Source organism: Asterias amurensis, chromosome 8 (genome assembly GCF_032118995.1).
Source record: "Asterias amurensis chromosome 8, ASM3211899v1".
Lineage (NCBI taxonomy): Eukaryota > Metazoa > Echinodermata > Asteroidea > Forcipulatida > Asteriidae > Asterias > Asterias amurensis.
The window spans coordinates 14568906-14581068 of NC_092655.1; the positions used below are offsets into that span (position 1 = coordinate 14568906).

At 36.3% G+C, this 12163-nt stretch overlaps 1 protein-coding gene across 1 annotated transcript in view; it reads left to right on the plus strand.

Moving 5' to 3' along the window:
• LOC139940566 (major vault protein-like) overlaps positions 1–6847 on the plus strand; it is a 37059-nt gene extending 30212 nt beyond the window's left edge. The window contains exons 23-25 of the mRNA XM_071936872.1: positions 1837–2028; positions 3393–3473; positions 3856–6847. Coding sequence (XP_071792973.1) covers positions 1837–2028; positions 3393–3473; positions 3856–3963 — 381 coding nt within the window. The 3' untranslated portion in view covers positions 3964–6847. The remainder of the gene's footprint in view (positions 1–1836; positions 2029–3392; positions 3474–3855) is intronic.
• The last annotated feature ends 5316 nt before the right edge of the window (positions 6848–12163 follow it).

Here is a 12163-nt window from a genome sequence, read left to right on the forward strand (position 1 = left end):
ACACAACCTTTGCAGAATTATCAAAATAGATAACACTGTAATAACTGAAACTACTGAATTGTCGTGAGGCAAGCTGCAGCTATAGAGTCTACTGGCCAGGCCAAAGCAGAGGCTCAGGTATCAAAACCCTTGCAGAATTATCATAATGGATACACTGTCTGTAATAACTTAAACTACTGAGTTGTCTTGAAGCAAGCTGCAGCTATAGAGTCTACTGGCCAGGCCAAAGCAGAGGCTCAGGTATCAAAAACCCTGGCAGAATTATCAAAATAGATAACACTGTAATAACTGAAACTACTGAATTGTCGTGAGGCAAGCTGCAGCTATAGAGTCTACTGGCCAGGCCTAAGCAGAAGCTCAGGTATACACAACCCTTGCAGAGATATCAAAATAGATTACGCTGTCTGTTATAGCTAAAACTACCCAAGTTTTCTGAAGCAAGCTGCAGCTATAGAGTCTACTGGCCAGGCCAAAGCAGAGGCTCAGGTATCAAAAACCCTTGCAGAGTTATCAAAATAGATAACGCTGTCTGTTATAGCTAAAACTACCCAAGTTTTCTGAAGCAAGCTGCAGCTATAGAGTCTACTGGCCAGGCCAAAGCAGAGGCTCAGGTATACAAAACCCTTGCGGAATTATCAAAATAGATAACGCTGTCTGTTATAGCTAAAACTACCCAAGTTTTCTGAAGCAAGCTGCAGCTATAGAGTCTACTGGCCAGGCCAAAGCAGAGGCTCAGGTATACAAAACCCTTGCGGAATTATCAAAATAGATAACGCTGTCTGTTATAGCTAAAACTACCCAAGTTTTCTGAAGCAAGCTGCAGCTATAGAGTCTGCTGGCCAGGCTAAAGCAGAGGCTCAGGTATAAATAACCCTTGCAGAGTTATCAAAATAGATAACGCTATCTGGTATAACTAAAACTATGGTCAAGCCATAGGCATGTACATGTATTTCACCCAATGATATCTCTTTTGCCGTGTTCCATTTTTTCCATTTCTTTCTTAATTTTTTTTTTCTTGAGTCATGTGCTTCATCTACAGCTGTGGTCTAAATGAAACGGCGGTATATAAATGCCTTTTTGTATTTTATTGTATTTTATTGTATTGTATATGTGCCTTTTGGAAATCAGCCACATCGACCCTTGTATAATAATAATATCAATAATATCGAAGACTTATATAGCGCACGTATCTACCAAACAAGGTACTCAAGGCGCTGAGTATATACAAACTTTCAGAAAGATGGGTAATTGCAGTGATGAATTTTGAGACCCAATTATTTAGCACCTTATAAGGGTTTACAAGGTACTACGGGCGCATACAGCAGCCACAGCCAGGAACACCGGGGCGAACCCCTTCTCTTTTCAAAAAGTACACTGGGTTCTTTTACATGCGTTACAGAACACATGGGACCAACAGCTTCATGTCCCATCCGACCACTAACCAGAGGGCTCGGAGAAAAGACTGAAGAGGACATACAACCCTCGCTGGGAATCAAACCTGGGCCACAGTGGTGAGAGGCGAGCGCTTTACATACTAGCCGCCCATTGTAATAACATTGCAAACTCACTGATGTCAATCCTAATGCTATAGTAAGGTTTGTGGTAACATCATGTTATGATAATCTCTAAATGGGTTGGGATGGTTCTGAAAAGAACCATGGGGTTCAACTCAAGGTTTTGATCAGTATGCTCTAACGTAGAATCTCCAGAAGACGATCAGACCATTTTGAGATTATCATTACATGGTGTAATTAACCACAAACCTTACTGTATCATATTTCCACCATGCAAAGTATCAAATCCTACTAAACCCTATTGTTCCTTCGATGTTCACAGGCCAGGGCCGAGTCACTCTTGATCGAGTGTCACAGTGCGATTGACTCAGCGAGACTCAAAGCACAAGCTGAAGAGATCATCCACGGCACCGAGTTAAAAACCCAGAGTCAGCTGCGCATGTCAGAACTCGGCTATAATCAACGCCAGAATGAGATTGAGATAAACAGATTAAACAAACTCTCCGATATTGAGGTAGATTAATTTTTTTTTAATCCTTGCCACACAGATTGCCACTTTGGGTTTGACTTGAACAATGTGTGTGGACAGAAGAAAAACAAGTCAACATCCGGTTTAAAGCCATCGGACTCTTTCGGTAAACAGTGTTGTCCAAGGCCCACACTCATGTATCACAACTTATATATCAAATAACAAACCTGTGAAAATTTTGGCTTAATCGGTCATCAGAGTTGGGAGAAAACAACGGAAAAACCCACCCCTGTTTCCGCGCGTTTCGCCGTGTCATGACATGTTTTTAAAAAAAATCCGTAATTCTCGTTGTTTTGCTGTTTTCTCAAAAAGTAAAGCATTTCATGGAATAAAATTTCAAGAGAAGTCTTTCACCATTGCCTCCTGTAAACCTTGTAAGTTATTTGTAAATCTGTGAATTATTATTTTTTTTTCTGAACAGAAAGGGTCCAATGGCTTTAACTCACAGTAAATAACCCATTGACCTCCGTGAGCATTTTTGGAACGGACAGTGACTGTTTCAGAACACACAGTGATCATGACCACGACAAGCATCTGTAAATAAACGGGATGTTAGAAAAGGGTGGCGTCTGCTTTGTCCTCTTAAAACCGAAGATTAACCATATTGGGTTTTACTCAGTGCTGTCTGGCCTCTTTTTTGAGATATTGATTAAAATCCTGATTGAAGTTATGTCCATGCAAGAAGAATAACTCCTAACTGGAATACACAATCTGAAAACTATAACATGGTATAACGCCTCACAGAGTTAAATTTTGGGGCATAAAAACTGTTTTATAGTACATAACCACACTACTTCAGGGTAAAATGTTGCTAAAAATGCTTTATACTACCAAATGCTGCTGTAGGCTTCCAACCATGTATTTTTTATTAACAATAATAATAATTGTGGCTTCTTATATTGCACACATGTGCATCACTTAGTGACGCTCCTGGCGCTGTAACATACACTATTTCCTGCAAGACGGGGGACTACGTTTTGAATTATGAGACCTAATTCTGGTAGCACCATGTAATGTTTTACAAGGTGCTGTGGCGCAATTTGCTGCTGATCGGACCAGGAACACCGGGGCGAACCCCTTCTCTTTTCGATAAGTGCACTGGGTTCTTTTACATGCGTTACATAACACATGGGACCAACGGCTTAACGTCCAATCCGAAGGACGAAGCAATGATGAAGTGTCTTGCTTAAGGACACAGGTGCCACGGCTGGGGATTCGAACCCACACCTTGCTGATCAGACACACCAGAGTTTGAATTCGGTGCTCTTAACCGCTCGGCCACGACACTTCCATATTACCACGCAGAGTGATTACCAAACGTTAACCTTCCCTTTAAATGTGTTATTCAGGTATCTCAGTTTGACTCCATGGTGAATACCCTCGGGGCGAGTACCATTGCTGATATTGCCAACTCCGGACCAAAACTTCAGGTAAGCAAATTCCCTTCTTGGACATTTCTCAAAGCTCGACTTGGGCTTCGGCTCCATGCTCTGTCTGATGTTCTAGCCACCACTGCGTGCAAAATACATGCTGCTCCGAAAGTACTTGCTGCGTGTCCACGGCATACGCAGCATGCGGAGCCCAAGCCAGAGGCAGACCCCAAGCTTACACATTGTAGATATTTGTGACAAATGAAAAATTTCTCTTAGTGCCGGTTTAACTTATTTTGATTTTATTTGTTTGCATGACATTTTGAGTTACTTATAATTCATAGAGATGAACCCAAAAGCACCAATAGAATGCTTAAGGTGTCCATTTTAGTGTAGTCTTGTAACAAGCCGTTTTCTTTCCTATTCTGATGTCGCTTTGTAGGCGGAGCTTCTGGGGAGCCTTGGGATCGAGACTACACTCATAATGGATGGTGACAATCCTGTCAACTTGTTCAATACAGCCAAGGGCATGATATCAGGGCACCAGTGAGAAACCAACAAGGAAGGTCGGTATAATAATGAATGTTACCCAATGGGTATAGATACATAAGTGAATACCCATTGGGTAGCTGATATCTGTTGACATATTTAGGCTGTATCTAAAGTGTTGGTCAGACCTGTAAAAAATAGACTGCCAACCGTTACATAGGTTTAAAGGCAGTGGACACTATGTGTAACTGTCAAAGACTAGCCTTCACAGTTGGTGTATCTCAACATATGCATAGAATAATAAACATGTGAAATTTGAGCTCAATCGGTCATCGAACTTGCGAGATAATAATGAATGAAAAAAACACCCTTGTCACACGAAGTTGTGTGCATTTAGATGGTTGACTTCGAGACCTCAAGTTCTGAATCTGAGGTCTTGAAATCAAATTCGTGGAAAATTACTTCTTTCTCAAAAACTACGCCACTTCAGAGGGAACCGTTTCTCACAATGTTTTATACCACCAACCTCTCTCCATTACTCGTCCCCAAGAAAGGTTTTATGCTGATAATTATTTTGAGTAATTACCAACAGTGTCCACTGCCTTTAAAGGCACTTGACACCTTTTCATGGTAATATTGTCCAAGACCAGTGGTGTATCCCTACATGCATGAAATAACACATCTGTGAAAACTTGGACTCAATTGATCGTCAAAGTTACGAGAGAATAATAAAAGAAAAGCACCCTTTTTGCACAAATTTGTGTGCTTACAGATGGCTACACAAATATTAAAAGACTTCAGGTCCGAAGCCTTTTTTTTAAATATTAAAATATTCAGAGGGAGTTGTTTCTCACAGTGTGTTTTTTTTCTTAACATGCAGCTCGCCATGCTGTATTTTGATTAATTACCAATAGTGTCCAGTGCCTTTAATGATCTTGTGAATGTCAGTTGGGAAACAGTCATTATTGTTTTTGAGTAACCTGAAATGGAGGTCAACAATTTCATACTTACTGCGAATACTAATCATGTGAAGTGAATTTGACAGCACAGCCAAACTCTTGCATACTGTTTGCTATGAATTTGCGATTGTCAAATTCACTTTGCATTCGTATTTGCAGGAAGTGTTTTAACAAGTTTTATTCTGACATTTCTTATTCCTTTTTTAAACAAAATATGATATTTTTGATGCATTTAGTGAATTTGTAACTTTCAGTTGCTGTTTCAAATTCATATTTATATGCCAACATTCAGACCCCCTTGCTCTAAACTAACTCTTGGTCAGAAATGATACGAAGTTAAGTTGCAGTTGAGGTTTGGTGCAACTCCAACCGCTGTCTAGCGTTGCCTATTTCACATGAGGTCTCTAAATGATGGTCGTTGGGGAACATTTGCATCGGCGCATTGTAAAAAAATCGCAAATCTGCCTTGTGTGAAATGAACCTGTGTGATGAAATCGCCACAGACCTGCATAATAAACAACTAGGGCGAACATCTCGAAAAATCGCATCCCTGTTTAGAATTGGCAAGATCAGTGGTGTGAAACGACGCACGCCATTATAAATAACAAATGAAAAAAAAAATGATTTTGTATGCGCACACTATTAAGCAGCACACGCCATCAGTCGATGGATAAAAGGTTGTTTGTTTATTTGAGGCATCCATCAAATTGGCAGAGGGCAGAACAATTGTTGTTGTTGAAATTTTGTATTTAAGATTGCTTTCCTCAAAGTTTTCATGCTATGACCAATAAGCGTCCGATCAAGAAAGCCTTGAAATTTCCATTTTCCGACAAAATACTCTTACTCATCTCAAGAGTCGGGAAGCTGATAAGTCGTAAAAAAACAACCCACAAATGTCGCGCCCAGAAAGTGATCCGCGGTAACCTAATGCAGTTAAAAGCAGAATGCACTTCCTGAACAACTTGCACTTGCTTCTGGCAAAGATTGATACTGTTGACAGTAAGCAATAGGCGTAATGTAGATTGCAGTTTTGTAGGTTAGATGTTATCATAGAAACACAATGTCAAATTGATGTACATACATTAATAAATAATATTCTGTGATAAGCAGTGCCTGGCGCAATTTCAAAGAGCTGCTTTAAGCACGAAAAGTAGCTAAACACAATCAAATCATGCTTACCAGAACGAGGTCGCCAGCAAAAGTACCATTTCACATGTACAATCTGTGACTGGTATCCTGTATATTTACGCTAAGCAGAACATGTTCAAGCAATTTTTTCTGCTGAAGCACTTCTATGAAGTAAGTTGGGCCCAGGTTGTTACAGCCTTTGCTTTCATAGATTTCTGATATTATAAATTATCACACAAGCGCGAGTGGAATACGAAAAAAAATATCGCGCTTCCGCGCCCCATATCCAAAGTTTAGAATGTAATTTTTTCACTGTTTGATATGGCGCGTGACAAAATGACATTTCAAAACACGCACTGTGTAATAAAAACAGAGGAGGTAGGGTATAAAACAGAGGTCATAGCATATATGTTTTTATCCCCCTAGTAGTTCAAGCATCTGATTAGTGGGTTAGCGCGTACTGGAAGATAAATTCAAATGTGCTCACAATAAAGTTCCTTAATTTACAAACTATAACATGCTCCCACAAAACATGATATGTTGTTATCAATGCTAAGAATTATTAATATTTGAAACAATAGATGTAAAGTGAAGGAGAATTGTAGATATTACTCCACTCAAGAATTTATGGATGTATTAATATGTAAAGAAAATAATTTATGATTTAACAAAAAAATACTAGTCTTTATACCTTTATAAATGTTTATGTTTAAGTTGTCCTGTAATCAGTGGCTGAAACGATGAATGAGAATTCTTGGATTTTCTCTTCGAGTACCTCTTGGATGAAAATATATCTTGTATTTTTGATAGTAATAGTATTTTTTGAATTGATATGCAATAAAAGTAGTTTTATGAAAATGCCTTTATTCTGTCTGTTTTCAGTATAATGGCCATTTCAAACTTTATTAATAATAATAATAGTAATAATAACCTTATTTATAACGCGCCTTTTGCCAAAGGATACAAAGCGCCAGGTATTATTACTGCAAGGAGTGGGGCGAATTTTGAGATATAAGACCTAATCGTTAAGCACCGTGTAATGGTTTACAAGGTGCTGTGGCGCAATATGCTGCCAATCTATTGTGACTCAATAATGTTGCCAAATGTTTGTGATGTTTTTTAGCATGGACATGATGGAAAGCACTCAATCGGTATGTTTCACAGGGCCCGAAAAGCACAAAAACTTGCAAAACTCTTTATAAGGTTAGTATTTGGTAACCAGGCAAAGTACGCTACAGTTGCCGTCTCTGTGACTTGTACCCCACTAATTTCTAACAAGCAAAAAGTGCTAAGCAGAATCTTCTGCTATGAAAGTCGCATAGCTCTGCTTACCGTAAAACAAAGATTCCAAGCTTACACATTACAGGAGCAGGGAAATTTGCGCTGATGTCTAGCGAATTTCACAGGGTAGCTGGGATTGCTTGTGTGCCTGCGTACTAAGTGTAATTAGGAAATTATAAAATCGCTAGGGGTAAGTCCAGCATTTTGACCAATATGGGCGAAAAATTATTGCAAGGGGTAAGGCCAGCGTCTAAAACAATTCAAATTTGCGCCAAAAGTCCGACATTTTTTCTAATTTATGGCCAGAAACTAAAAAATCACAAGGGGGTAAATCCACCATTTTTATCAAATTTAAGCAAAAGAAAATTGAGGAAAACAAAATTTTAAAAACGCATGGGGTAAGTTCAGCATTTGTATCAAATTTAGACAAAAAATTGAAAAAATCACAAGGGGGTAAGTCCAGAATTTTTATCAAATTTAGGCCTAAAATTAAGGAATTTCACAACGGTGTAAGTCAAGCAGTGTTATCAAATTTAGGCGAAATTGAAGAATTTCACAAGGGGTAAAATTTTTATTAAATTTCAGCAAAAAATTGAAAAAATCACAAGGGGGTAAGTCCAGAATTTTTATCAAATTTAGGCCTAAAATTAAGGAATTTCACAACGGTGTAAGTCAAGCAGTGTTATCTAATTTAGGCCTAAAATTGAAGAATTTTACAAGGGGTAATGGTAAGTCCAGCATTTTAGTCAAATTTAGGTGAAAAAAATGAAACAAATCACAAGGGGTAAGTCCAGCATTTTTACTAAATTTGTGCGAACAATTGAAAAAGTCACAAGGGGTAAGTCCAGGATTTTAATCAAATTTAGGGCCAAAAACAAAAAATCACAAGGGGTAAGTCAAGCATTTTGTAACAAATTAAGGTTGGAAATTTAAAAAATCACAAGGGGTAAGTTCAGCATTTTTTTTCAAATTTAGGCGAAAATTTGAAGAAAAATCATAAGGGGTAAGTCCAGCATTTTTATCAAATTTAGGCCAAAAATTAAAAAAAATCACAAGGGGTAAGTTCAGCATTTTTATCAAATTAAGGCCTAAAATTGAAGAATTTCACAAGGGGTAAGTCCAGCATTTTTTTTTTATTTTGTGCAAAAAATTAAAAACACAAACTTTAGGGCAAAAAATAGAAAACATCAGAAGGGGAAAGTCCAGCATTTTTGACAAATTTAGGCAAAAAATTGAACAAATCACAAAGGGTAAGTTTAGCATTTTTATCAAATTTAGGCCTAAAATAGAAAAAATCACAAGGGGTGAGTTCAGCAATATTATCAAAATAAGGCAAAAAATGAAAAAATCACAAGGGGTACGTCCGGCATTTTTTATCAAATTTAGGCCTAAAATTTAAAAAATCACACGGGGTAAGTTCAGCATTTTTATCAAATTAAGGCCTAAAATTGAAGAATTTCACAAGGGGTAAGTCCAGCATTTTTTTTTATTTTGTGCAAAAGATTGAAAAAAAAAACAAATTTAGGGCAAAAAATTGAAAAAATCACAAGGAGAAAGTTCAGCATTTTTGACAAATTTAGGCGAAAATTGAACAAATCACAAAGGGTAAGTTTAGCATTTTTATCAAATTTAGGCCTAAAATAGAAAAAATCACAAGGGGTGAGTTCAGCATTATTATCAAATTAAGGCAAAAAATTCAAAAATCAAAAGGGGTACATCCGGCATTTTTATCAAATTTAGGCCTTAACTAGAGAAATCACAAGGGGTAAGTCCAGCTATTTTCGTAAATTTATGCAAAAAACTTAAAAAAAAGGGGTAAGTTCAGCATTTCTATCAAATTAAGGCAAAAAATTGAAAAAATCACAAGGGGTAAGTTCAGCATTTTTATCAAATTTAGGCCAGAAATTTAAAATATCCCAAGGGGTAAGCCCAGAATTTTTTTCACTTTTAGGCCTAAAACTGAGGAATTTCACAAGGGTTAATCCAGCATTTTTTTCAAATTTAGTCAAAAAATTGAACAAATCACACGGGGTAAGTTCAGCATTTTTAACAAATTTAGGCCTAAAATTGAAGAATTTCACAAGGGGTAAGTCCAGCATTTTTACTTAATTTGTGCGAACAAGGTGCGAACAATTGAAAAAGTCACAAGGGGTAATTTAGGGCCAAAAATAGAAAAAATCACAAGGGGTAAGCCCAGCATTTTTAACCAATTTAGGCGAAAAAAAATGATAAAAATCACAAGGGGTAAGTTCAGCATTTTTATCTAATTTAGGCCTAAAATTGAAGAATTTTACAAGGGGTAATGGTAAGTCCAGCATTTTAGTCAAATTTAGGTGAAAAAAATGAAACAAATCACAAGGGGTAAGTCCAGCATTTTTACTAAATTTGTGCGAACAATTGAAAAAGTCACAAGGGGTAAGTCCAGGATTTTAATCAAATTTAGGGCCAAAAACAAAAAATCACAAGGGGTAAGTCAAGCATTTTGTAACAAATTAAGGTTGGAAATTTAAAAAATCACAACGGGGTAAGTTCAGCACATTATCAAATTTAGGCGAAAATTTGAAAAAAATCATAAGGGGTAAGTCCAGCATTTTTATCAAATTTAGGCCAAAAATAGAAAAAATCATAAGGGTAAGTTCAGCATTTCTATCAAATTTAGGCCTAAAATTGAAGAATTTCACAAGGGGTAAGTCCAGCATTTTTATCAAATTTATCCTAAAATTAAAAAAATCACATGGGGTAAGTTCAGCATTTTTATCAAATTAAGGCCTCAATTTGAAGAATTTCACAAGGGGTAAGTCCAGCAGTTTTACTTAACTTGTGTGAACAATTGAAAAAGTCACAAGGGGTAATTTAGGGCCAAAAATAGAAAAAATCACAAGGGGTAAGCCCAGCATTTTTAACCAATTTAGGCGAAAAAAAATGATAAAAATCACAAGGGGTAAGTTCAGCATTTTTATCAAATTTAGGCCTAAAATTGAAGAATTTCACAAGGGGTAAGTCCAGCATTTTAATTAAATTTAGGCGAAAAACTGAAAAAAATTACAAGGGGTAAAATCCAACATTTTTATAAAATTTCGGCCAAAAACTGAAAAAATCACAAGGGGGTAAGTCCAGCATTTTAATCAAATTTAGGGCAAAAAATGATAAAAATCACAAGGGGTAAGTTCAGCATTTTTATCAAATTTAGGCCTAAAATTGAAGAATTTCACAAGGGGTAAGTCCAGCATTTTAATTAAATTTAGGCGAAAAACTGAAAAAAATTACAAGGGGTAAAATCCAACATTTTTATAAAATTTCGGCCAAAAACTGAAAAAATCACAAGGGGGTAAGTCCAGCATTTTAATCAAATTTAGGGCAAAAAATAGAAAAAATCACAAGGGGTATGTCCAGCTATTTTCGTAAATTTATGCGAAAAGCTTAAAAAATCACAAGGGGTAAGTTCAGCATTTCTATCAAATTAAGGCAAAAAATTGAAATCACAAGGGGTAAGTTCAGCATTTTTATCAAATTTAGGCCCCAAATTTAAAATATCACAAGGGGTAAGTCCAGCTTTTTTGACAAACTTAGGCGAAAAATTGAACAAATCACAAGGGGTATAGCATTTTTATCAAATTTAGGCCAAAAATAGAAAAAATTAGCATTTTTATCAAACAAAGGCAAAAAATGAAAAAATCACAAGGGGTACGTCCGGCATTTTTATCAAATTTAGGCCTAAAATTGAGAAATCACAAGGGGTAAGTCCAGCTATTTTCATAAATTTATGTGAAAAACTTAAGAAATCACAAGGGGTAAGTTCAGCATTTTTACTAAATTTGTGCGAACAGTTGAAAAAGTCACAAGGGGTAAGTTCAGCATTTTTATCAAATTTAGGAGAAAAATTTAAAAAGCCCAGAATTTTTTTCACTTTTAGGACTAAAACTGAGGAATTTCACAAGGGTCCAGCAGTTTTATCAAATTTAGGCAAAAAATTGAACAAATCACACGGGGTAAGTTCAGCATTTTTAACAAATTTAGGCCTAAAATTGAAGAATTTACAAGGGGTAAGTCCAGCATTTTTACTAACTTTGTGTGAACAGTTGAAAAAGTCACAAGGGGTAATCAAATTTAGGCAAAAAATTGAACAAATCACAAGGGGTAAGTTCAGCATTTTTAACAAATTAGGCCTAAAATTGAAGAACTTCACAAGGGGTAAGTCCAGCATTTTTAGTAAATTTGTGCGAACAGTTGAAAAAATCATAAGGGGCAAGTCCAGCATTTATATCAAATTTGGGCAAAAATTGAACAAATCACAAGGGGTACGTCTGGCATTTTTGTCAAATTTAGGCCTAAAATTGAAGAATTTCACAAGGGGTAAGTCCAGCATTTTTACTAAATTTAGGTGAAAAATTGAAAAAAATCACAAGGGGTAAGCCCAGAATTTTTATCAAATTTAGGCCTAAAACTTAAAAATTTCACAAGGGGTAAGTCCAGCATTTTTATCAAATAAAGGCAAAAAATTGAAAAAATCACAAGGGGTAAGCCCAGCATTTTTAACAAATTTAGGCGGAAAAATTAAAAAAAATCATAAGGGGTAAGCCCGGAATTTTTATCAAATTTAGGCCTAAAACTGAAGAATTTCACAAGGGGTAAGTCCAGCATTTTTAACAAATTTAGGCCTAAAATTGAAGAATTTCACTAGGGGTAAGTCCGTCTTTTTACTAGTGCGAACAATTGAAAAAATCACAAGGGGTAAGTCCAGCATTTTTGAAAATTTTAGGCGAAAAAATGAAAAAATCACAAGGGGTAAATTCAGCGTTTTTATCAAATTTTGGCGAAAAATTGCATAAATCACAAGGGGCAAGTCCAGCATTTCAATCAATCTTAGGGCCAAAAATAGAAAAAAATCACAAG